General features: G+C 50.5%; 1 protein-coding gene across 1 annotated transcript; it reads right to left on the bottom strand.

Moving 5' to 3' along the window:
* Window positions 1-758: 758 nt before the first annotated feature.
* Window positions 759-27,244, bottom strand: LOC142905273 (ubiquitin-like domain-containing CTD phosphatase 1). Its single transcript, XM_076064668.1, has 4 exons — window positions 26,066-27,244; window positions 8,572-8,688; window positions 1,821-1,948; window positions 759-932 (listed from the first exon to the last, which is right to left on the bottom strand). The coding sequence occupies exons 1-4, from the start codon at window positions 26,120-26,122 to the stop codon at window positions 896-898; spliced, it is 339 nt and encodes a 112-aa protein (XP_075920783.1). The 5' UTR covers window positions 26,123-27,244; the 3' UTR covers window positions 759-895.
* Window positions 27,245-27,295: the final 51 nt, after the last annotated feature.

Below are 27,295 nucleotides of genomic sequence, written 5' to 3'. Positions count from 1 at the left end.
GTGTGTAGGTGTGTGGGTGTGTGTGTAGGTGTGTGTGTAGGTGTGTGTGTGTGTAGGTGTGTGTGTAGGTGTGTGTGTGTGTAGGTGTGTGTGTAGGTGTGTGTGTGTAGGTGTGTGTGTTGGTGTGTTGGTGTGTGTGTAGGTGTGTGTGTAGGTGTGTGTGTGTAGGTGTGTGTGTGTGTAGGTGTGTGTAGGTGTGTGTGTGTAGGTGTGTGTGTGTAGGTGTGTGTGTAGGTGTGTGTGTAGGTGTGTAGGTGTGTGTGTGTAGGTGTGTGTGTGTTGGTGTGTGTGTGTAGGTGTGTGTGTGTTGGTGTGTGTGTGTGTGTGTAAGTGTGTGTTGGTGTGTGTGTGTGTGTAGGTGTGTGTGTGTATGTGTGTGTGTGTTGGTGTGTGTGTGTGTAAGTGTGTGTAGGTGTGTGTAGGTGTGTGTAGGTGTGTGTAGGTGTGTGTAGGTGTGTGTGTAGGTGTGTGTGTGTAGGTGTGTGTGTGTGTAGGTGTGTGTGTGTAGGTGTGTGTGTGTGTGTGTAGGTGTGTGTGTGTGTAGGTGTGCGTGTGTAGGTGTGTGTGTGTAGGTGTGTGTGTGTGTAGGTGTGTGTGTAGGTGTGTGTGTGTAGGTGTGTGTGTGTAGGTGTGTGTGTGTGTAGGTGTGTGTGTAGGTGTGTGTGTAGGTGTGTGTGTGTGTAGGTGTGTGTGTGTGTAGGTGTGTGTAGGTGTGTGTAGGTGTGTAGGTGTGTGTGTGTGTAGGTGTGTGTGTAGGTGTGTGTGTAGGTGTGTGTAGGTGTGTGTGTAGGTGTGTGTGTAGGTGTGTGTAGGTGTGTGTGTGTAGGTGTGTGTGTGTGTGTGTAGGTGTGTGTGTGTTGGTGTGACTGCGGCATCGTTGAGAGGAACTTCCTGCTCACTCATTCTGCTCCTCCTCCTCCTTTGCACAGTACCTGGGGGAACACCACAAACACACAGTCACACACACACAGTCACACACAGTCACACACAGTCACACACAGTCACACACACACATAGTCACAGACAGTCACAAAGATCCCCCATATAGCCTTAACAGACTGTAGGGGCAAGTGCTGTTAGCGAGCACCTATGAAGGCCGGAACGGTACACGAGGGGGTGGGTGGCCAGCACCACGCCCGACCGCCTTTGTCTCCCCAGTGGCGATGTTTACTACACACCGCACCAGGTACTCATTTGAGGCTGAGTCGACCTAGGGGAGGCCCGGGACCGGTTCAGATAATCGTCACTGGTGTTGGCCGTGAGCGGGAATCGAACCCGGGTCGCCAGGTTCATAGCGCAGCGTAGCGCTAACCGCTACACTATCGCTCCCCCCCACCAATCTCCCACCCCCCACCAATCTCCACCCCCCACCAATCTCTCCCCCCCCACCAATCTCTCCCCCCCACTAATCTCCCCCCCTACCAATCTCCCCCCCACCAATCTCCCCCCACTAATCTCCCCCCACCAATCTCTCCCCCCCACCAATCTCCCCCCCACCACTTTCTCCCCACCAATCTCTCCCCCCCACCAATCTCCCCCCCACCAATCTCCCCCCCACCAATCTCTCCACCTCACCAATCTCCCCCCTAACAATCTCTCCCCCACACCAATCTCTCCCCCACCACCAATCTCTCCCCCACCACCAATCTCCCCCCCACCACCCTCTCCCCACCACCAATCTCCCCCCACCACCAATCTCTCCCCACCACCAATCTCCCCCCCACCACTCTCTCCCCACCAATCTCTCCCCACCACTCTCTCCCCACCAATCTCTCCCCCCCCCCCACCAATCTCCCCCCACCAATCTCCCCTCCCCCCACCTCTCCCAGTGCTTGTGATTGAGGCTGGTGAAGTCGTCCAGCTGTGCGATCTTCAACAAATACTTTGAGAGCTTCACGAGTTCACGATCAGTCTCACGGGTCACGTGGGCCTTCATGAAGGGCTTGATCTACACACAATCACACACAGTCACACACACACACAGTCACACACAGTCACACACAGTCACACACACACACAACAAATACTTTGAGAGCTTCACGAGCTCACGATCACTCTCACGGGTCACGTGGGCCTTCATGAAGGGCTTGATCTACACACAATCACACACACACACACAGTCACACACACACAGTCACACACACACACACACAGTCACACACACACACACAGTCACACACACACACACAGTCACACACACACACACAGTCACACACACACACAGTCACACACACACACAGTCACACACAGTCACACACAGTCACACACACACACACAGTCACACACACACACACAGTCACACACACACACACAGTCACACACACACACACAGTCACACACACACACACAGTCACACACACACACACACACAGTCACACACAGTCACACACACACAGTCACACACACACACAACAAATACTTTGACAGCTTCACGAGCTCACGATCACTCTCACGGGTCACGTGGGCCTTCATGAAGGGCTTGATCTACACACAGTCACACACAGTCACACAATCACACACACACAGTCACACACACACACACACAGTCACACACAGACACACACAGTCACACACACACACAGTCACACAGTCACACACACACAGTCACACACACACACACAGTCACACACACACAGTCACACACAGTCACACACAGACACACACAGTCACACACACACACACAGTCACACAGTCACACACACACAGTCACACACACACACACACAGTCACACACACACACAGTCACACACAGTCACACACACACACAGTCACACACACACACAGTCACACACACAGTCAGTTACAGTCACACACACACAGTCACACACACACACAGTCACACACACAGTCACACACAGTCACACACACACACAGTCACACACACACACACACACAGTCACACACACAGTCACACACACACACAGTCACACACACACACAGTCACACACACAGACACAAACACAGTCACACACACACACACAATCACACAGTCAGTCACACACACAGTCACACACACACACACACAGTCACACACACACAGTCACACACACAGTCACACACACACACACACAGTCACACAGTCACACACACAGTCACACACACACACACAGTCACACACACACAGTCACACACACAGTCACACACACACAGTCACACAGTCACACACACAGTCACACACACACACAGTCACACACAGTCACACACACACAGTCACACACAGTCACACACACACAGTCACACACACACACACACAGTCACACACACACACAGTCACACACACACACAGTCACACACAAACACAGTCACAGACACAGACACACACAGTCACACACACACACAGTCACACACACACACAGTCACACACACACACAGTCACACACAGTCACACACACACAGTGACACACACACAGTCACACACACACACAGTCACACACACACACAGTCACACACACAGTCACACACACACACAGTCACACACACAGTCACACACACACACAGTCACACACACAGTCACACAGTCACACACACACACACAGTCACACAGTCACACACAGTCACACACACACACAGTCACACACACAGTCACACACACACAGTCACACACACAGTCACACACACACAGACACACACACAGTCACACACACACAGACACACACACAGTCACACACACACACAGTCACACACACAGACACAGAGACACACACACACAGTCACAGACACACACACACACAGTCACACACACACACAGTCACACACAGTCACACACACACACAGTCACACACACACACAGTCACACACACACACAGTCACACACACACAGTCACACACAGTCACACACACACACAGTCACACACACACACAGTCACACACACACACACAGTCACACACACACAGTCACACACACACAGTCACACACAGTCACACACACAGTCACACACAGTCACACACACAGTCACACACACACAGTCACACACACACACAGTCACACACACACACAGTCACACAGTCACACACAGTCACACACACACACAGTCACACACACACAGTCACACACACACACAGTCACAGACACAGAGACACACACACAGTCACACACACACAGAGACACACACACAGTCACACACACACACAGTCACACACACAAACAAAGATTCCCCGTGTAGCCTTAACAGACTGTAGGGGCAAGTGCTGTTAGCGAGCACCTATGAAGGCCGGAACGGTACACGAGGGGGTGGGTGGCCAGCACCACGCCCGACCGCCTTTGTCTCCCTAGTGGCAATGTTTACACACCGCACCAGGTACTCATTTGAGGCTAAGTCGACCTAGGGGAGACCCGGGACCGGTTCAGATAATCGTCAGACACACACACAGTCACACACACAGTCACACAGAGACACACACAGTCACAGACACACAGTCACACACACACACACAGTGACACACACACACAGTGACACACACAGTCACACACACACACAGTCACACACACAACAACAACCGCCATTCGCCACTAAGTGGCGGTGACGTCACCACGACACTTGTGCCAGGCTATGTGCACCCTGAGGCCACGTGAAGTGTCGAACGCCCGCTGGCAGGAGGTCACTGGGCAGACCCAGGTGCCACGGGTCGACTGACTGAGATGACTGGCTGATGCACCACCTGTGCCCCCTACTGTGCCAACCTGCTGTGCTTTAGCCACCCGGCGCTCCGCTCGCTGTTGTGAGCGTCGCTCCTCCGCCCTCCGTTGTTGTTGGAGGGCGACTGCCTCCAACTGCCCAGTAGCATCCTTCACGAGCCTCCTCCACAGAGGCCGATCTTGACACCGATGGTACCGGTCATCGGCAAGTCCACTCAGCTCCACGTCCTCCTGTACCACATCACTCCATCTCTTCTCTAGCCCGTGCCGCGCCCGCTTAGCCCCCTCAATCTGGCCAAACAAAAGCTGTTTCGGCATGCGGTGGCTGGGCATGCGGGCTACATGACCCAGCCATCGCAGCCTTGCCTGCCGGAGGAGCTCACCGATGGGACCCTGCCCAGATCTTTCAAGGATTTGTGAGCTCCTCACACAATCCAGTCTGGTTAAACCCAGGATGGATCGTAGGCAGGCCAGCCTAAATGTTTCTAACTGGCGAAGATGTTCCATTAGGGGGGTCCACGTTTCGCAAGCGTAGAGAAGGGAGGGAATGACCGTGGCCGAGAAGACCTGAAGCTTAGTGCGGAGCGACAGACCAGGTAGCTTCCACACAGCGTTACGCAACCGATGAAAAGATATTGCCGCTCGACTGATTCGGAGTGAGACCTCTGCTGTTAAACTGGAGCCAGTCATAAGCACACTGCCCAGGTATGGGAAACTCTCCACTCTCTCCACAACTGCCCCATCACCGATTGGGAGTTGTGGGGGTGGAGTGTCCGATGGTACAAAATACCCAGGCAGGTGCTTAGTTTTGGTGGGGCTGATGGTAAGGCCCCACCTCTTAGTGGCACGCTCCAGTCTCAGCAGCAGCGTCTCAAACTCCTCCTCTGACTGAGCAGCTATTACCAAATCATCAGCATACATAACGTGGTTGAGCAATAGGGAGCCATCCCTTGACCGCACCCGGGCATCGATTAGCCTCCCATTATATCTGCACCATATGGAGATTCCCCCGGTACAGCTATTGAAGGCTTCACGAACTACGTGGTCAAAATAGATGTTAAATAATGTGGGAGCCAGAGGACATCCCTGTCGCACCCCAAGGTGTACAGGGAATGGCTCTGACTCCCGGCCACGTAGTTTTACCCGGGCCCGCTCACCATCATGAAGGTCCTTAATGATCGTGAGCAGAGGGTCAGGTACTCCAAAAGCACGAAGAACGACCCAGAGCCCAGGCCTACTGATGGTATCATAGGCCTTGACCAGGTCAATAAAGCAGAGATGTAGGTCTTGTTGGAATTCCCTACACCTCTGCTGTAGCAGACGGACAGAAAATATGGCATCTGTGCAGGACCGCCCTTTCCTGAAACCGCATTGGGGCTCCGCAAGCCTCTCCTCAGCGTGCCTGGCAAGGCGATGCTGAATAATCCTTGCCAGGACCTTTCCCGGCACACTGAGGAGTGAGATGCCCCTGTAGTTGTTACAGTCTGTGCGGTCCCCCTTCTTAAAAAGGGGGACCACCAGGGCATCCTTCCAATCCTGCGGAACCCGTCCAGTGGTCCAGACTGTTGTTATAATGTCATATAGGGTAGTCTGTGCACAAACGCCACCCTCCCTCAGCATTTCGCTTGGGAGATCATCTCTGCCCGCTGCCTTTCCTGGTCTCAGACTCCAGATCGCCTTCAGTACTTCCTCAAAAGATGGCACCTCGGCCAGCCACTCACAGGGGGTGACTTCTTGCAATATTTGAGGCACCGCAGCCTCAGCAGGGTCATCCTCACTTTGTGCCACGATGTTTTCCTGGCTGAGGGATTTTCCCTCCCCCAGGACTTCACAGAAATGCTCAGCAAATCTGCAAACCTGTTCCTGGGGGTCGGAGATTGGATCACCGTTTTTTCCCCTAATGATGGTAATAGGTGTGGTGCTGCAGGTTACTTTTTTGATGGAGTTAAATAGAGATTTGTGATCGTGGGCCACTGAGGCAGACTCCATCTCCTCAGCAACCCGCGACCACCACCCATCCTTGCAGCGCCTCACGGCTCTCCGAACCTCCGAGCTAAGGCTTCGGTAAGCCTCCTCATTCTCTGACGTGGGATTCTGTAGCCGATGACAGTGGGCCTGTCGCTTTTTCTCAACCATCCTGAACAACTCCTCTGTCATCCAGGGTGTCTGGGGAGGTCTGGACCGCGTACCCAAAGCAGCCATTGCAGCTGCATGAGTCACAGTCCTAAACCTCGCCCATTTACCCTCGACATCAGGAGGAGTCGGGGACGATGCCAATCCCAGCCGCAAGCGATGATGAAATTCTCGCTTGCAACTTTCATCAGATAACTGAGACCAGGCCACTTTAGGTTGGAATGGGGTCCTGGGTGTACACCCACCACCGGAGTGGAAGAATGGCAGGCGCATCTTACAGATGACTAGTCGATGGTCAGAGGGCAGATCAGCTCCACGGTAGGTCCTGGTGTCAAGGACATGGGCTCGCATTCGCTGGTCCGTCACTATGTAGTCCAGCAGATGTTCTTGCTTGGACCCGGCATGCATCCATGATGTTGTGTGGATGCGCCGATGCCGGAACAGCGTGTTGGTAATTACAAGCCCATGGGCTGCACAAAAATCTAGCAGCCTCCTACCGTTGTTATTGAGCTGATCTGGCCCATGCCCTCCAATCACTCCAGACCAGGTGCCAGTATCATGACCAACTCGGGCATTGAAGTCACCCAACATGATGACTCTATCCCGAGGGGCCACTTTAGCCAGCACCTGTGACAGGAGGTCATAGAAGGCATCTGACTCATCGGCTTTGCCTGCATCCCTCCACGGATGTTCATCTTCGGTGGGGGCATAAGTAACCACGACCACCATTCCTCGCCTCCGGTTGATGGGAAGGCGAGCCCAAAGTAGCCTGGGGCTTACAGCTTCCCACACCTCACCACCACGCTCCCACGCCCCCTTCATTCTTTTGTTCAAAAGAAGAGCCACACCCTGTTGTTTGGCAGTCTGCTGCCCCGAGTAGAGGACTGTCCACCCCTCATGGTGGCAGGAGCCAGAGCCGGTCCACCGGACCTCCTGAATGCCACATAGATCCAGGCAGTACCGGTCCAGCTCCCGACAGAGGAGTGGCAGCCTCTCCTCTGCAGTGAGCGTTCGAACATTCCACGTGGCCACCCGTAGTGGCTTTTCGTTGTTTCTGGAGTAGCCCCGAGGGTAGAGATTCAATCTCCTGGCTCCGCCAATTGGGGTTTGGCCAGGAGACGTCATAGACGCCTGGCCCCCCGGGGCCTCCGGCACAAGCTTAGTTGTTACATATTTCAGTTTAATTCGTGGTTTTGTGGTAATTAATTGAAGGTGGAGGGGTTACCAGCCCCTCGCACCCGTCCAGAGCCCCCGTTTAGCCCCTGTGGTGGACACATATGCCATGAGGGGAGGAGCCAATCGAAATTGGATCTCCCCCCACAGCGCTGTCCACGACAGAGTTGCCCGTCTGGCACCGCGAGGAGGTAGGGGGTTGTTTTGCCGTCACACACACACAGACACACCACCACCACCACCACCCCCACCACCACCACCACCACCACCTCCACCACCACCACCCCCACCACCACCACCTCCACCACCCCCACCACCACCACCACCTCCACCACCACCACCTCCACCACCACCACCACCACCTCCACCACCACCACCACCACCACCACCATCCCCACCTCCACCACCCCCACCACCTCAACCCCCACCTCCACTCCCACCTCCACCACCACCACCACCACCCCCACCACCACCACCACCTCCACCACCACCACCACCACCATCACCACCACCACCACCCTCACCACCACCACCACCATCACCACCTCCACCACCACCACCTCCACCACCACCACCACCACCACCTCCACCACCCCCACCACCACCACCACCCCCACCACCACCACCACCTTGAGTCCGTTCTGGGGGTTCATGAGAAAGTTCCTGCGAATGTCGTCCAGCATGATGGTGTTGCCTGGGCCGTACACGTCAGGAAATTTTCCCCAGATCACACCCAGAGGCTTGACCTGGGCACAGGAGAACACTCAGATACTCACTCTACACTCACTCACTCTACACTCACTCATACACTCACTCATACACTCACTCATATACTCACTCATATACTCACTCATATACTCACTCATATACTCACTCACTCATACACTCACTCACTCATACACTCACTCACTGACACACTCACTCATACACTCACTCATACACTCACTCACTCACTCATACACTCACTCATACACTCACTCACTCACTCATACACTCACTCATACACTCACTCATACACTCATACACTCACTCATACACTCACTCACTCATACACTCACTCATACACTCACTCATACACTCACTCACTCATACACTCACTCACTCATACACTCACTCATACACTCACTCGTACACTCACACACTCACTCATACACTCACTCATACACTCACTCATACACTCACTCTACACTCACTCTACACTCACACACTCATACACTCACTCACTCATACACTCACTCATACACTCACTCACTCATACACTCACTCATACACTCACTCACTCACTCATACACTCACTCACTCACTCATACACTCACTCACTCATACACACTCATACACTCACTCACTCATACACTCACTCACTCATACACTCACTCACTCATACACTCACTCACTCATACACTCACTCACTCATACACTCACTCACTCATACACTCACTCACTCATACACTCACTCACTCATACACTCACTCACTCATACACTCACTCATACACTCACTCACTCATACACTCACTCATACACTCACTCACTCATACACTCACTCACTCATACACTCACTCATACACTCACTCATACACTCACTCACTCACACACTCACACTCATAGCCGACACTGTGTGTGTAGGCTATGAGTGTGAGTGTGTCACTGTGTGTGTAGGCTATGAGTGTGAGTGTGTCACTGTGTGTGTAGGCTATGAGTGTGAGTGTGTCACTGTGTGTGTAGGCTATGAGTGTGTCACTGTGTGTAGGCTATGAGTGTGTCACTGTGTGTGTAGGCTATGAGTGTGTCACTGTGTGTGTAGGCTATGAGTGTGAGTGTGTCACTGTGTGTGTAGGCTATGAGTGTGTCACTGTGTGTGTAGGCTATGAGTGTGGGTGTCACTGTGTGTGTAGGCTATGAGTGTGAGTGTGTCACTGTGTGTGTAGGCTATGAGTGTGTCACTGTGTGTAGGCTATGAGTGTGTCACTGTGTGTGTAGGCTATGAGTGTGTCACTGTGTGTGTAGGCTATGAGTGTGAGTGTGTCACTGTGTGTGTAGGCTATGAGTGTGTCACTGTGTGTGTAGGCTATGAGTGTGGGTGTCACTGTGTGTGTAGGCTATGAGTGTGAGTGTGTCACTGTGTGTGTAGGCTATGAGTGTGTCACTGTGTGTGTAGGCTATGAGTGTGTCACTGTGTGTGTAGGCTGTGAGTGTGTCACTGTGTGTGTAGGCTATGAGTGTGAGTGTGTCACTGTGTGTGTAGGCTATGAGTGTGTCACTGTGTGTGTAGGCTATGAGTGTGAGTGTGTCACTGTGTGTGTAGGCTATGAGTGTGTCACTGTGTGTGTAGGCTATGAGTGTGAGTGTGTCACTGTGTGTGTAGGCTATGAGTGTGAGTGTGTCACTGTGTGTGTAGGCTATGAGTGTGAGTGTGTCACTATGTGTGTAGGCTATGAGTGTGAGTGTGTCACTGTGTGTAGGCTATGAGTGTGTCACTGTGTGTGTAGGCTATGAGTGTGAGTGTGTCACTGTGTGTAGGCTATGAGTGTGTCACTGTGTGTGTAGGCTATGAGTGTGTCACTGTGTGTGTAGGCTATGAGTGTGTCACTGTGTGTGTAGGCTATGAGTGTGAGTGTGTCACTGTGTGTGTATGCTATGAGTGTGTCACTGTGTGTGTAGGCTATGAGTGTGTCACTGTGTGTGTAGGCTATGAGTGTGAGTGTGTCACTGTGTGTGTAGGCTATGAGTGTGTCACTGTGTGTGTAGGCTATGAGTGTGAGTGTGTCACTGTGTGTGTAGGCTATGAGTGTGAGTGTGTCACTGTGTGTGTATGCTATGAGTGTGTCACTGTGTGTGTAGGCTATGAGTGTGTCACTGTGTGTGTAGGCTGTGAGTGTGAGTGTGTCACTGTGTGTGTAGGCTATGAGTGTGTCACTGTGTGTGTTGGCTATGAGTGTGTCACTGTGTGTGTAGGCTATGAGTGTGAGTGTGTCACTGTGTGTGTAGGCTATGAGTGTGTCACTGTGTGTGTAGGCTATGAGTGTGTCACTGTGTGTGTAGGCTATGAGTGTGAGTGTGTCACTGTGTGTGTAGGCTATGAGTGTGTCACTGTGTGTGTAGGCTGTGAGTGTGAGTGTGTCACTGTGTGTGTAGGCTATGAGTGTGTCACTGTGTGTGTAGGCTATGAGTGTGTCACTGTGTGTGTAGGCTATGAGTGTGTCACTGTGTGTGTATGCTATGAGTGTGTCACTGTGTGTGTAGGCTATGAGTGTGTCACTGAGTGTGTAGGCTATGAGTGTGAGTGTGTCACTGTGTGTGTAGGCTATGAGTGTGTCACTGTGTGTGTAGGCTATGAGTGTGTCACTGTGTGTGTAGGCTATGAGTGTGTCACTGTGTGTGTAGGCTATGAGTGTGTCACTGTGTGTGTAGGCTATGAGTGTGTCACTGTGTGTGTACGCTATGAGTGTGAGTGTGTCACTGTGTGTGTAGGCTATGAGTGTGTCACTGTGTGTGTACGCTATGAGTGTGAGTGTGTCACTGTGTGTGTAGGCTATGAGTGTGAGTGTGTCACTGTGTGTGTAGGCTATGAGTGTGTCACTGTGTGTGCAGGCTATGAGTGTGAGTGTGTCACTGTGTGTGTAGGCTATGAGTGTGTCACTGTGTGTGTAGGCTATGAGTGTGAGTGTGTCACTATGTGTGTAGGCTATGAGTGTGAGTGTGTCACTGTGTGTAGGCTATGAGTGTGTCACTGTGTGTGTAGGCTATGAGTGTGAGTGTGTCACTGTGTGTGTAGGCTATGAGTGTGTCACTGTGTGTAGGCTATGAGTGTGAGTGTGTCACTGTGTGTGTAGGCTATGAGTGTGAGTGTGTCACTGCGTGTGTAGGCTATGAGTGTGAGTGTGTCAGTGAGTGTGTAGGCTATGAGTGTGTCACTGTGTGTGTGTCACTGTGTGTAGGCTATGAGTGTGTCACTGAGTGTGTAGGCTATGAGTGTGAGTGTGTCACTGTGTGTGTAGGCTATGAGTGTGTCACTGTGTGTGTAGGCTATGAGTGTGTCACTGTGTGTGTAGGCTATAAGTGTGAGTGTGTCACTGTGTGTGTAGGCTATGAGTGTGTCACTGTGTGTAGGCTATGAGTGTGTCACTGTGTGTGTAGGCTATGAGTGTGTCACTGTGTGTGTAGGCTATGAGTGTGAGTGTGTCACTGTGTGTGTAGGCTATGAGTGTGTCACTGTGTGTAGGCTATGAGTGTGTCACTGTGTGTGTAGGCTATGAGTGTGTCACTGTGTGTGTAGGCTATAAGTGTGAGTGTGTCACTGTGTGTGTAGGCTATGAGTGTGTCACTGTGTGTAGGCTATGAGTGTGAGTGTGTCACTGTGTGTGTAGGCTATGAGTGTGTCACTGTGTGTGTAGGCTATGAGTGTGTCACTGTGTGTGTAGGCTATGAGTGTGTCACTGTGTGTGTAGGCTATGAGTGTGAGTGTGTCCCTGTGTGTGTAGGCTATGAGTGTGAGTGTGTCACTGTGTGTGTAGGCTATGAGTGTGTCATTGTGTGTAGGCTATGAGTGTGAGTGTGTCACTGTGTGTGTAGGCTATGAGTGTGAGTGTGTCACTGTGTGTGTAGGCTATGAGTGTGAGTGTGTCACTGTGTGTGTAGGCTATGAGTGTGTCACTGTGTGTGTAGGCTATGAGTGTGTCACTGTGTGTGTAGGCTATGAGTGTGTGTCACTGTGTGTGTAGGCTATGAGTGTGTCACTGTGTGTGCAGGCTATGAGTGTGAGTGTGTCACTGTGTGTGTAGGCTATGAGTGTGTCACTGTGTGTGTAGGCTATGAGTGTGTCACTGTGTGTAGGCTATGAGTGTGTCACTGTGTGTGTAGGCTATGAGTGTGAGTGTGTCACTGAGTGTGTAGGCTATGAGTGTGTCACTGTGTGTGTAGGCTATGAGTGTGTCACTGTGTGTGCAGGCTATGAGTGTGTCACTGTGTGTGTAGGCTATGGGTGTGAGTGTGTCACTGTGTGTGTAGGCTATGAGTGTGAGTGTGTAACTGTGTGTGTAGGCTATGGGTGTGTCACTGTGTGTGTAGGCTATGAGTGTGAGTGTGTCACTGTGTGTGTAGGCTATGGGTGTGTCACTGTGTGTGTAGGCTATGAGTGTGTCACTGTGTGTGTAGGCTATGAGTGTGTCAATGTGTGTGTAGGCTATGAGTGTGTCACTGTGTGTGTAGGCTATGAGTGTGAGTGTGTCACTGTGTGTGTAGGCTATGAGTGTGAGTGTGTCACTGTGTGTGTAGGCTATGAGTGTGAGTGTGTCACTGTGTGTAGGCTATGAGTGTGTCACTGTGTGTGTAGGCTATGAGTGTGTCACTGTGTGTGTAGGCTATGAGTGTGAGTGTGTCACTGTGTGTGTAGGCTATGAGTGTGAGTGTGTCACTGTGTGTAGGCTATGAGTGTGTCACTGTGTGTGTAGGCTATGAGTGTGTCACTGTGTGTGTAGGCTATGAGTGTGACACTGTGTGTGTAGGCTATGAGTGTGTCACTGTGTGTAGGCTATGAGTGTGTCACTGTGTGTGTAGGCTATGAGTGTGAGTGTGTCACTGTGTGTGTAGGCTATGAGTGTGAGTGTGTCACTGTGTGTAGGCTATGAGTGTGAGTGTGTCACTGTGTGTGTAGGCTATGTGTGTCACTGTGTGTGTAGGCTATGAGTGTGTCACTGTGTGTGTAGGCTATGAGTGTGAGTGTGTCACTGTGTGTAGGCTATGAGTGTGTCACTGTGTGTGTAGGCTATGAGTGTGTCACTGTGTGTGTAGGCTATGAGTGTGAGTGTGTCACTGTGTGTGTAGGCTATGAGTGTGTCACTGTGTGTGTAGGCTATGAGTGTGTCACTGTGTGTGTAGGCTGTGAGTGTGTCACTGTGTGTGTAGGCTATGAGTGTGTCACTGTGTGTGTAGGCTGTGAGTGTGAGTGTGTCACTGTGTGTGTAGGCTATGAGTGTGTCACTGTGTGTAGGCTATGAGTGTGAGTGTGTCACTGTGTGTGTAGGCTATGAGTGTGTCACTGTGTGTGTAGGCTATGAGTGTGAGTGTGTCACTGTGTGTGTAGGCTATGAGTGTGTCACTGTGTGTGTAGGCTATGAGTGTGTCACTGTGTGTGTAGGCTGTGAGTGTGAGTGTGTCACTGTGTGTGTAGGCTATGAGTGTGAGTGTGTCACTGTGTGTGTAGGCTATGAGTGTGTCACTGTGTGTGAAGGCTATGAGTGTGTCACTGTGTGTGTAGGCTATGAGTGTGTCACTGTGTGTGTAGGCTATGAGTGTGTCACTGTGTGTGCAGGCTATGAGTGTGAGTGTGTCACTGTGTGTGTAGGCTATGAGTGTGTCACTGCGTGTGTAGGCTATGAGTGTGTCACTGTGTGTGTAGGCTATGAGTGTGTCACTGTGTGTGTAGGCTATGAGTGTGTCACTGTGTGTGTAGGCTGTGAGTGTGTCACTGTGTGTGTAGGCTATGAGTGTGAGTGTGTCACTGTGTGTGTAGGCTATGAGTGTGTCACTGTGTGTGTAGGCTATGAGTGTGTCACTGTGTGTGTAGGCTATGAGTGTGAGTGTGTCACTGAGTGTGTAGGCTATGAGTGTGTCACTGTGTGTGTAGGCTATGAGTGTGTCACTGTGTGTGTAGGCTATGAGTGTGTCACTGTGTGTGTAGGCTATGAGTGTGAGTGTGTCACTGTGTGTGTAGGCTATGAGTGTGAGTGTGTCACTGTGTGTGTAGGCTATGAGTGTGTCACTGTGTGTGTAGGCTATGAGTGTGAGTGTGTCACTGTGTGTGTAGGCTATGAGTGTGTCACTGAGTGTGTAGGCTATGAGTGTGAGTGTGTCACTGAGTGTGTAGGCTATGAGTGTGAGTGTTTCACTGAGGGTGTAGGCTATGAGTGTGAGTGTGTCACTGTGTGTGTAGGCTATGAGTGTGAGTGTGTCACTGTGTGTGTAGGCTATGAGTGTGAGTGTGTCACTGTGTGTGTAGGCTATGAGTGTGTCACTGTGTGTGTAGGCTATGAGTGTGTCACTGTGTGTGTAGGCTATGAGTGTGTCACTGAGTGTGTAGGCTATGAGTGTGTCACTGTGTGTGTAGGCTATGAGTGTGTCACTGTGTGTGTAGGCTATGAGTGTGTCACTGTGTGTGTAGGCTATGAGTGTGTCACTGTGTGTGTAGGCTATGAGTGTGTCACTGTGTGTGTAGGCTATGAGTGTGTCACTGTGTGTGTAGGCTGTGAGTGTGTCACTGTGTGTGTAGGCTATGAGTGTGAGTGTGTCACTGTGTGTGTATGCTATGAGTGTGAGTGTGTCACTGTGTGTGTAGGCTATGAGTGTGTCACTGTGTGTGTAGGCTATGAGTGTGTCACTGTGTATGTAGGCTATGAGTGTGTCACTGTGTGTGTAGGCTATGAGTGTGTCACTGTGTGTGTAGGCTATGAGTGTGTCACTGTGTGTGTAGGCTATGAGTGTGAGTGTGTCACTGTGTGTAGGCTATGAGTGTGTCACTGTGTGTGCAGGCTATGAGTGTGAGTGTGTCACTGTGTGTGTAGGCTATGAGTGTGTCACTGTGTGTGTAGGCTGTGAGTGTGTCACTGTGTGTGTAGGCTGTGAGTGTGTCACTGTGTGTGTAGGCTATGAGTGTGTCACTGTGTGTGTAGGCTATGAGTGTGAGTGTGTCACTGTGTGTGTAGGCTATGAGTGTGTCACTGAGTGTGTAGGCTATGTGTGTGAGTGTGTCACTGTGTGTGTAGGCTATGAGTGTGTCACTGTGTGTGTAGGCTATGAGTGTGTCACTGTGTGTGTAGGCTATGAGTGTGTCACTGTGTGTGTAGGCTATGAGTGTGAGTGTGTCACTGTGTGTGTAGGCTATGAGTGTGTCACTGAGTGTGTAGGCTATGAGTGTGAGTGTGTCACTGAGTGTGTAGGCTATGAGTGTGAGTGTGTCACTGAGTGTGTAGGCTATGAGTGTGAGTGTGTCACTGAGTGTGTAGGCTATGAGTGTGAGTGTGTCACTGTGTGTGTAGGCTATGAGTGTGTCACTGCGTGTGTAGGCTATGAGTGTGAGTGTGTCACTGAGTGTGTAGGCTATGAGTGTGAGTGTGTCACTGTGTGTGTAGGCTATGAGTGTGTCACTGTGTGTGTAGGCTATGAGTGTGAGTGTGTCACTGTGTGTGTAGGCTATGAGTGTGTCACTGTGTGTGTAGGCTATGAGTGTGTCACTGTGTGTGTAGGCTATGAGTGTGAGTGTGTCACTGTGTGTAGGCTATGAGTGTGAGTGTGTCACTGTGTGTAGGCTATGAGTGTGAGTGTGTCACTGTGTGTGTAAGCTATGAGTGTGTCACTGTGTGTGTAGGCTATGAGTGTGTCACTGTGTGTGTAGGCTATGAGTGTGAGTGTGTCACTGTGTGTGTAGGCTATGAGTGTGAGTGTGTCACTGTGTGTGTAGGCTATGAGTGTGTCACTGTGTGTGTAGGCTATGAGTGTGTCACTGTGTGTGTAGGCTATGAGTGTGAGTGTGTCACTGTGTGTGTAGGCTATGAGTGTGATTGTGTCACTGTGTGTAGGCTATGAGTGTGAGTGTGTCACTGTGTGTGTAGGCTATGAGTGTGAGTGTGTCACTGAGTGTGTAGGCTATGAGTGTGAGTGTGTCACTGTGTGTGTAGGCTATGAGTGTGAGTGTGTCACTGTGTGTGTAGGCTATGAGTGTGTCACTGTGTGTGTAGGCTATGAGTGTGTCACTGTGTGTGCAGGCTATGAGTGTGTCACTGTGTGTGTAGGCTATGAGTGTGTCACTGTGTGTGTAGGCTATGAGTGTGAGTGTGTCACTGTGTGTGTAGGCTATGAGTGTGTCACTGTGTGTGTAGGCTATGAGTGTGTCACTGTGTGTGTAGGCTATGAGTGTGTCACTGTGTGTGTAGGCTATGAGTGTGTCACTGTGTGTGTAGGCTATGAGTGTGAGTGTGTCACTGAGTGTAGGCTATGAGTGTGAGTGTGTCACTGAGTGTGTAGGCTATGAGTGTGTCACTGTGTGTGTAGGCTATGAGTGTGAGTGTGTCACTGTGTGTGTAGGCTATCAGTGTGTCACTGTGTGTGTAGGCTATGAGTGTGTCACTGTGTGTGTAGGCTATGAGTGTGTCACTGTGTGTGTAGGCTATGAGTGTGAGTGTGTCACTGTGTGTGTAGGCTATGAGTGTGAGTGTGTCACTGTGTGTAGGCTATGAGTGTGTCACTGTGTGTGTAGGCTATGAGTGTGAGTGTGTCACTGTGTGTGTAGGCTATGAGTGTGTCACTGTGTGTGTAAGCTATGAGTGTGAGTGTGTCACTGTGTGTGTAGGCTATGAGTGTGAGTGTGTCACTGTGTGTAGGCTATGAGTGTGAGTGTGTCACTGCGTGTGTAGGCTATGAGTGTGTCACTGTGTGTGTAGGCTATGAGTGTGTCACTGTGTGTGTAGGCTATGAGTGTGAGTGTGTCACTGTGTGTAGGCTATGAGTGTGAGTGTGTCACTGTGTGTGTAGGCTATGAGTGTGAGTGTGTCACTGTGTGTAGGCTATGAGTGTGTCACTGTGTGTGTAGGCTATGAGTGTGTCACTGTGTGTGTAGGCTATGAGTGTGTCACTGTGTGTGTAGGCTATGAGTGTGTCACTGTGTGTGTAGGCTATGAGTGTGTCACTGTGTGTGTAGGCTATGAGTGTGTAACTGACTGTGTAGGCTGTGAGTGTGAGTGTGTCACTAATTGTGCAGGCTATGAGTGTGAGTGTGTCACTGTGTGTGTAGGCTATGAGTGTGTCACTGTGTGCAGGCTATGAGTGTGTCACTGTGTGTAGGCTATGAGTGTGTCACTGTGTGTGTAGGCTATGAGTGTGTCACTGTGTGTGTAGGCTATGAGTGTGTCACTGAGTGTGTAGGCTATGAGTGTGTCACTGTGTGTGTAGGCTATGGGTGTGAGTGTGTCACTGTGTGTGTAGGCTATGAGTGTGAGTGTGTCACTGTGTGTAGGCTATGAGTGTGTCACTGTGTGTGTAGGCTATGAGTGTGTCACTGTGTGCAGGCTATGAGTGTGTCACTGTGTGTGTAGGCTATGAGTGTGTCACTGTGTGCAGGCTATGAGTGTGTCACTGTGTGTGTAGGCTATGAGTGTGTCACTGTGTGTGTAGGCTATGAGTGTGAGTGTGTCACTGTGTGTGTAGGCTATGAGTGTGTCACTGTGTGTGTAGGCTATGAGTGTGTCACTGTGTGTGTAGGCTATGAGTGTGTCACTGTGTGTGTAGGCTATGAGTGTGTCACTGTGTGTGTAGGCTATGAGTGTGTCACTGTGTGTGTAGGCTATGAGTGTGTCACTGTGTGTGTAGGCTATGAGTGTGTCACTGTGTGTGTAGGCTATGAGTGTGTCACTGTGTGTGTAGGCTATGAGTGTGTCACTGTGTGTGTAGGCTATGAGTGTGTCACTGTGTGTGTAGGCTATGAGTGTGTCACTGTGTGTGTAGGCTATGAGTGTGAGTGTGTCACTGTGTGTGTAGGCTATGAGTGTGTCACTGTGTGTGTAGGCTATGAGTGTGAGTGTGTCACTGAGTGTGTAGGCTATGAGTGTGTCACTGAGTGTGTAGGCTATGAGTGTGTCACTGAGTGTGTAGGCTATGGGTGTGAGTGTGTCACTGTGTGTGTAGGCTATGAGTGTGTCACTGTGTGTGTAGGCTATGAGTGTGTCACTGTGTGTGTAGGCTATGAGTGTGAGTGTGTCACTGTGTGTGTAGGCTATGAGTGTGAGTGTGTCACTGTGTGTAGGCTATGAGTGTGTCACTGTGTGTGTAGGCTGTGAGTGTGTCACTGTGTGTGTAGGCTATGAGTGTGTCACTGTGTGTAGGCTATGAGTGTGTCACTGTGTGTGTAGGCTATGAGTGTGAGTGTGTCACTGTGTGTGTAGGCTATGAGTGTGAGTGTGTCACTGTGTGTGTAGGCTATGAGTGTGTCACTGTGTGTGTAGGCTATGAGTGTGTCACTGTGTGTGTAGGCTATGAGTGTGTCACTGTGTGTGTAGGCTATGAGTGTGTCACTGTGTGTAGGCTATGAGTGTGTCACTGTGTGTGTAGGCTATGAGTGTGAGTGTGTCACTGTGTGTGTAGGCTATGAGTGTGTCACTGTGTGTAGGCTATGAGTGTGAGTGTGTCACTGTGTGTGTAGGCTATGAGTGTGAGTGTGTCACTGTGTGTGTATGCTATGAGTGTGTCACTCTGTGTGTAGGCTATGAGTGTGTCACTATGTGTGTAGGCTATGAGTGTGAGTGTGTCACTGTGTGTAGGCTATGAGTGTGTCACTGTGTGTGTAGGCTATGAGTGTGAGTGTGTCACTGTGTGTGTAGGCTATGAGTGTGAGTGTGTCACTGTGTGTAGGCTATGAGTGTGTCACTGTGTGTGTCACTGTGTGTGTAGGCTGTGAGTGTGTCACTGTGTGTGTCACTGTGTGTAGGCTATGAGTGTGTCACTGTGTGTAGGCTATGAGTGTGAGTGTGTCACTGTGTGTAGGCTATGAGTGTGTCACTGTGTGTGTAGGCTATGAGTGTGAGTGTGTCACTGTGTGTGTAGGCTATGAGTGTGTCACTGTGTGTGTAGGCTATGAGTGTGTCACTGTGTGTGTAGGCTATGAGTGTGAGTGTGTCACTGAGTGTGTAGGCTATGAGTGTGTCACTGTGTGTGTAGGCTATGAGTGTGAGTGTGTCACTGTGTGTGTAGGCTATGAGTGTGAGTGTGTCACTGTGTGTGTAGGCTATGAGTGTGTCACTGTGTGTAGGCTATGAGTGTGTCACTGTGTGTGTAGGCTATGAGTGTGTCACTGAGTGTGTAGGCTGTGAGTGTGTCACTGAGTGTGTAGGCTATGAGTGTGTCACTGTGTGTGTAGGCTATGAGTGTGAGTGTGTCACTGTGTGTGTAGGCTATGAGTGTGAGTGTGTCACTGAGTGTGTAGGCTATGAGTGTGTCACTGTGTGTGTAGGCTATGAGTGTGAGTGTGTCACTGAGTGTGTAGGCTATGAGTGTGTCACTGTGTGTGTAGGCTATGAGTGTGAGTGTGTCACTGTGTGTAGGCTATGAGTGTGTCACTGTGTGTGTAGGCTATGAGTGTGAGTGTGTCACTGTGTGTAGGCTATGAGTGTGTCACTGTGTGTGTAGGCTATGAGTGTGAGTGTGTCACTGAGTGTGTAGGCTATGAGTGTGAGTGTGTCACTGTGTGTGTAGGCTATGAGTGTGAGTGTGTCACTGTGTGTGTAGGCTATGAGTGTGAGTGTGTCACTGTGTGTGTAGGCTATGAGTGTGTCACTGTGTGTGTAGGCTATGAGTGTGTCACTGAGTGTGTAGGCTATGAGTGTGAGTGTGTCACTGTGTGTGTAGGCTATGAGTGTGTCACTGTGTGTGTAGGCTATGAGTGTGTCACTGTGTGTGTAGGCTATGAGTGTGAGTGTGTCACTGTGTGTGTAGGCTATGAGTGTGTCACTGAGTGTGTAGGCTATGAGTGTGTCACTGTGTGTGTAGGCTATGAGTGTGTCACTGTGTGTAGGCTATGAGTGTGTCACTGTGTGTGTAGGCTATGAGTGTGAGTGTGTCACTGTGTGTAGGCTATGAGTGTGTCACTGTGTGTGTAGGCTATGAGTGTGTCACTGAGTGTGTAGGCTATGAGTGTGAGTGTGTCACTGTGTGTGTAGGCTATGAGTGTGTCACTGTGTGTGTAGGCTATGAGTGTGAGTGTGTCACTGTGTGTGTAGGCTATGAGTGTGTCACTGTGTGTGTAGGCTATGAGTGTGAGTGTGTCATTGTGTGTGTAGGCTATGAGTGTGACACTGTGTGTGTAGGCTATGAGTGTGTCACTGTGTGTAGGCTATGAGTGTGTCACTGTGTGTGTAGGCTATGAGTGTGTCACTGTGTGTGTAGGCTATGAGTGTGAGTGTGTCACAGTGTGTGTAGGCTATGAGTGTGTCACTGTGTCTGTAGGCTATGAGTGTGAGTGTGTCACTGTGTGTGTAGGCTATGAGTGTGTCACTGTGTGTGTAGGCTATGAGTGTGAGTGTGTCACTGTGTGTGTAGGCTATGAGTGTGGGTGTGTCACTGTGTGTGTAGGCTATGAGTGTGTCACTGTGTGTGTAGGCTATGAGTGTGTCACTGTGTGTGTAGGCTATGAGTGTGAGTGTGTCACTGTGTGTGTAGGCTATGAGTGTGAGTGTGTCACTGTGTGTGTAGGCTATGAGTGTGAGTGTATCACTGTGTGTAGGCTATGAGTGTGTCACTGTGTGTGTAGGCTATGAGTGTGAGTGTGTCACTGTGTGTGTAGGCTATGAGTGTGAGTGTGTCACTGTGTGTAGGCTATGAGTGTGTCACTGTGTGTGTCACTGTGTGTGTAGGCTGTGAGTGTGTCACTGTGTGTGTAGGCTATGAGTGTGAGTGTGTCACTGTGTGTAGGCTATGAGTGTGTCACTGAGTGTGTAGGCTATGAGTGTGAGTGTGTCACTGTGTGTAGGCTATGAGTGTGTCACTGTGTGTGTAGGCTATGAGTGTGAGTGTGTCACTGTGTGTGTAGGCTATGAGTGTGTCACTGTGTGTGTAGGCTATGAGTGTGTCACTGTGTGTGTAGGCTATGAGTGTGAGTGTGTCACTGAGTGTGTAGGCTATGAGTGTGTCACTGTGTGTGTAGGCTATGAGTGTGAGTGTGTCACTGTGTGTGTAGGCTATGAGTGTGAGTGTGTCACTGTGTGTGTAGGCTATGAGTGTGTCACTGTGTGTAGGCTATGAGTGTGTCACTGTGTGTGTAGGCTATGAGTGTGTCACTGAGTGTGTAGGCTGTGAGTGTGTCACTGAGTGTGTAGGCTATGAGTGTGTCACTGTGTGTGTAGGCTATGAGTGTGAGTGTGTCACTGTGTGTGTAGGCTATGAGTGTGAGTGTGTCACTGAGTGTGTAGGCTATGAGTGTGTCACTGTGTGTGTAGGCTATGAGTGTGAGTGTGTCACTGAGTGTGTAGGCTATGAGTGTGTCACTGTGTGTGTAGGCTATGAGTGTGAGTGTGTCACTGTGTGTAGGCTATGAGTGTGTCACTGTGTGTGTAGGCTATGAGTGTGAGTGTGTCACTGTGTGTAGGCTATGAGTGTGTCACTGTGTGTGTAGGCTATGAGTGTGAGTGTGTCACTGAGTGTGTAGGCTATGAGTGTGAGTGTGTCACTGTGTGTGTAGGCTATGAGTGTGAGTGTGTCACTGTGTGTGTAGGCTATGAGTGTGAGTGTGTCACTGTGTGTGTAGGCTATGAGTGTGTCACTGTGTGTGTAGGCTATGAGTGTGTCACTGAGTGTGTAGGCTATGAGTGTGTCACTGTGTGTGTAGGCTATGAGTGTGTCACTGTGTGTGTAGGCTATGAGTGTGTCACTGTGTGTGTAGGCTATGAGTGTGAGTGTGTCACTGTGTGTGTAGGCTATGAGTGTGTCACTGTGTGTGTAGGCTATGAGTGTGTCACTGAGTGTGTAGGCTATGAGTGTGTCACTGTGTGTGTAGGCTATGAGTGTGAGTGTGTCACTGTGTGTAGGCTATGAGTGTGTCACTGTGTGTGTAGGCTATGAGTGTGTCACTGAGTGTGTAGGCTATGAGTGTGAGTGTGTCACTGTGTGTGTAGGCTATGAGTGTGTCACTGTGTGTGTAGGCTATGAGTGTGAGTGTGTCACTGTGTGTGTAGGCTATGAGTGTGTCACTGTGTGTGTAGGCTATGAGTGTGAGTGTGTCATTGTGTGTGTAGGCTATGAGTGTGACACTGTGTGTGTAGGCTATGAGTGTGTCACTGTGTGTAGGCTATGAGTGTGTCACTGTGTGTGTAGGCTATGAGTGTGTCACTGTGTGTGTAGGCTATGAGTGTGAGTGTGTCACAGTGTGTGTAGGCTATGAGTGTGTCACTGTGTCTGTAGGCTATGAGTGTGAGTGTGTCACTGTGTGTGTAGGCTATGAGTGTGTCACTGTGTGTGTAGGCTATGAGTGTGAGTGTGTCACTGTGTGTGTAGGCTATGAGTGTGGGTGTGTCACTGTGTGTGTAGGCTATGAGTGTGTCACTGTGTGTGTAGGCTATGAGTGTGTCACTGTGTGTGTAGGCTATGAGTGTGAGTGTGTCACTGTGTGTGTAGGCTATGAGTGTGAGTGTGTCACTGTGTGTGTAGGCTATGAGTGTGAGTGTGTCACTGTGTGTAGGCTATGAGTGTGTCACTGTGTGTGTAGGCTATGAGTGTGAGTGTGTCACTGTGTGTGTAGGCTATGAGTGTGTCACTGTGTGTGTAGGCTATGAGTGTGAGTGTGTCACTGAGTGTGTAGGCTATGAGTGTGTCACTGTGTGTGTAGGCTATGAGTGTGTCACTGTGTGTGTAGGCTGTGAGTGTGTCACTGTGTGTGTAGGCTATGAGTGTGTCACTGTGTGTAGGCTATGAGTGTGTCACTGAGTGTGTAGGCTATGGGTGTGAGTGTGTCACTGTGTGTGTAGGCTATGAGTGTGTCACTGTGTGTGTAGGCTATGAGTGTGGGTGTGTCACTGTGTGTAGGCTATGAGTGTGTCACTGTGTGTGTAGGCTATGAGTGTGTCACTGTGTGTGTAGGCTATGAGTGTGAGTGTGTCACTGTGTGTGTAGGCTATGAGTGTGTCACTGTGTGTGTAGGCTATGAGTGTGTCACTGACTGTGTAGGCTATGAGTGTGTCACTGTGTGTGTAGGCTATGAGTGTGAGTGTGTCACTGTGTGTGTAGGCTATGAGTGTGTCACTGAGTGTGTAGGCTATGAGTGTGTGTCACTGTGTGTGTAGGCTATGAGTGTGTCACTGAGTGTGTAGGCTATGAGTGTGTCACTGTGTGTGTAGGCTATGAGTGTGTCACTGTGTGTGTAGGCTATGAGTGTGTCACTGTGTGTGTAGGCTATGAGTGTGTCACTGTGTGTGTAGGCTATGAGTGTGTCACTGTGTGTGTAGGCTATGAGTGTGTCACTGTGTGTGTAGGCTATGAGTGTGTCACTGTGTGTGTAGGCTATGAGTGTGAGTGTGTCACTGTGTGTGTAGGCTATGAGTGTGTCACTGTGTGTGTAGGCTATGAGTGTGTCACTGTGTGTGTAGGCTATGAGTGTGTCACTGTGTGTGTAGGCTATGAGTGTGTCACTGTGTGTGTAGGCTATGAGTGTGTCACTGTGTGTGTAGGCTATGAGTGTGTCACTGTGTGTGTATGCTATGAGTGTGTCACTGTGTGTGTAGGCTATGAGTGTGTCACTGTGTGTGTAGGCTATGAGTGTGAGTGTGTCACTGTGTGTGTAGGCTATGAGTGTGTCACTGAGTGTGTAGGCTATGAGTGTGAGTGTGTCACTGAGTGTGTAGTCTATGAGTGTGTCACTGTGTGTAGGCTATGAGTGTGTCACTGTGTGTGTAGGCTGAGTGTGAGTGTGTCACTGTGTGTGTGTGAGTGTGTCACTGTGTGTGTCACTGTGTGTGTCACTGTGTGTGTGTCAATGTGTCACTGTGTGTGTCACTGTGTCACTGTGTGTGTCACTGTGTGTGTCACTGTGTGTGTGTCAATGTGTCACTGTGTGTGTCACTGTGTGTGTCACTGTGTGTGTGTCAATGTGTCACTGTGTGTGTCACTGTGTCACTGTGTGTGTCACTGTGTGTGTCACTGTGTGTGTCACTGTGTGTGTGTCAATGTGTCACTGTGTGTGTCACTGTGTCACTGTGTGTGTCACTGTGTCACTGTGTGTGTCACTGTGTGTGTCACTGTGTCACTGTGTGTGTGTCACTGTGTGTCACTGAGTGTGTCACTGTGTGTGTCACTGTGTGTGTCACTGTGTGTGTGTGTGTCACTGTGTGTGTCACTGTGTGTGTCACTGAGTGTGTGTGTGTCACTGTGTGTGTCACTGTGTGTGTGTCACTGAGTGTGTCACTGTGTGCGTGTGTCACTGAGTGTGTTACTGTGTCACTGTGTCACTGTGTGTGTCACTGTGTGTGTGTGTCACTGTGTGTGTCACTGTGTGTGTGTCACTGTGTGTGTGTCAATGTGTCACTGTGTGTGTCACTGTGTGTGTGTCACTGTGTGTGTGTGTCACTGTGTGTGTCACTGTGTGTGTGTCACTCTGTGTGTGTGTCACTGTGTGTGTGTGTGTCACTGAGTGTGTCACTGTGTGCGTGTGTCACTGAGTGTGTTACTGTGTCACTGTGTCACTGTGTGTGTCACTGTGTGTGTGTCACTGTGTGTGTGTCACTGTGTGTGTCACTGTGTCACTGTGTGTGTCACTGTGTGTCACTGTGTCACTGTCTGTGTCACTGTGTGTGTGTGTCACTGTGTGTGTCACTGTGTGTGTCACTGTGTGTGTGTCACTGTGTCACTGTGTGTGTGTGTGTCACTGTGTGTGTCACTGTGTGTGTGTGTGTCACTGTGTGTGTGTGTCACTGTGTCACTGTGTGTGTGTGTCACTGTGTGTGTGTGTCACTGTGTCACTGTGTGTGTGTGTCACTGTGTGTCACTGTGTGTGTGTGTCACTATGTGTGTGTCACTGTGTGTGTGTCACTGTGTGTGTGTGTCACTCTGTGTGTGCCACTGTGTGTGTCACTGTGTGTGTCAATGTGTCACTGTGTGTGTCACTGTGTGTGTGTGTCACTGTGTGTGTGTCACTGTGTATGTCACTGTGTGTGTGTGACTGTGTGTGTCACTGTGTCACTCGTGTGTGACTGTGTGTGTGTGTCACTGTGTGTGTGACTGTGTGTGTGTGTCACTGTGTGTGTGCCTGTATGTGTGTGTCACTGTGTGTCTGTCTGTGTGTGTGTCACTGTGTGTGTGTGTCACTGTGACTGTGTCACTGTGTGTGTCACTGTGACTGTGTCACTGTGTGTGTCACTGTGTGTGTCACTGTGTGTCACTGTGACTGTGTCACTGTGTGTGTCACTGTGACTGTGTCACTGTGTGTGTCACTGTGACTGTGTCACTGTGTGTGTCACTGTGTGTGTGTGTGTGTCACTGTGTGTGTGTCACTGTGTGTGTGTCACTGTGACTGTGTCACTGTGACTGTGTCACTGTGTGTGTCACTGTGTGTGTGTGTGTGTCACTCTGTGTGACTGTGTGACTGTGTGTGTTGTCACCTCAACAACGCCGTATTTGGGGGTGAAGACGGTGATCATAGCAGCACTGTCCAGCATGAAGGACACCTTGTAGCTGTGGTGAGTGGTGACACCCAGCTCCTACACACACTCACACAGTCACACACAGTCACACAGTCACACACAGTCACAGAGTCACACACACACACAGCAGCACTGTCCAGCATGAAGGACACCTTGTAGCTGTGGTGAGTGGTGACACCCAGCTCCTACACACACACACACAGTCACACACAGTCACACACACACACAGCAGCACTGTCCAGCATGAAGGACACCTTGTAGCTGTGGTGAGTGGTGACACCCAGCTCCTACACACACTCACACAGTCACACACAGTCACACACAGTCACACAGTCACACACAGTCACACACAGACACACACACACAGCAGCACTGTCCAGCATGAAGGACACCTTGTAGCTGTGGTGAGTGGTGACACCCAGCTCCTACACACACTCACACAGTCACACACAGTCACACACAGTCATACACAGTCACAGAGTCACACACAGACAGACAGTCACACAGTCACACATAGTCACACACACACACAGTCACACACACACAGACACACACAGTCACACACACAGACAGACACACACACACACAGTCACACACACACACACAGACAGACACACACACAGACACACACACACACAGCAGCGCTGTCCAGCATGAAGGACACCTTGTAGCTGTGGTGAGTGGTGACACCCAGCTCCTACACACAGTCACACACACACACACACCGTCACACACACACAGTCACACAGTCACACACACACAGACAGACACACACATACACACACAGACACACACACACACACAGCAGCACTGTCCAGCATGAAGGACACCTTGTAGCTGTGGTGAGTGGTGACACCCAGCTCCTACACACACTCACACAGTCACACACAGTCACACAGTCACACACAGTCACACACACACACAGCAGCACTGTCCAGCATGAAGGACTCCTTGTAGCTGTGGTGAGTGGTGACACCCAGCTCCTACACACACTCACACACAGTCACACACAGTCACACAGTCACACACAGTCACACACAGTCACACACACACACAGCAGCACTGTCCAGCATGAAGGACACCTTGTAGCTGTGGTGAGTGGTGACACCCAGCTCCTACACACACTCACACAGTCACACACAGTCACACACAGTCACACAGTCACACACAGTCACACACAGACACACA

Source organism: Petromyzon marinus, unplaced genomic scaffold (genome assembly GCF_048934315.1).
Source record: "Petromyzon marinus isolate PM22_M1 ecotype Great Lakes invasive population unplaced genomic scaffold, UKy_Petmar_22M1.pri1.0 PM_Scaffold_59, whole genome shotgun sequence".
Classification (NCBI taxonomy): Eukaryota; Metazoa; Chordata; class Hyperoartia; order Petromyzontiformes; family Petromyzontidae; genus Petromyzon; species Petromyzon marinus.
This window is presented reverse-complemented; position numbering and strand designations above follow the sequence as displayed.

Coding starts and splice junctions, on each gene's coding strand:
- LOC142905273 (XM_076064668.1), bottom strand. CDS start 26,122: ATGCTGGACAGTGCTGCTATGATCACCGTCTTCACCCCCAAATACGGC. Junction 8,689..26,065: donor CCAAATACGGCGTTGTTGAG/GTGACAACACAC, acceptor TCCTGTGCCCAG/GTCAAGCCTCTGGGTGTGAT. Junction 933..1,820: donor AATCACAAGCACTGGGAGAG/GTGGGGGGAGGG, acceptor GTGTTCCCCCAG/GTACTGTGCAAAGGAGGAGG.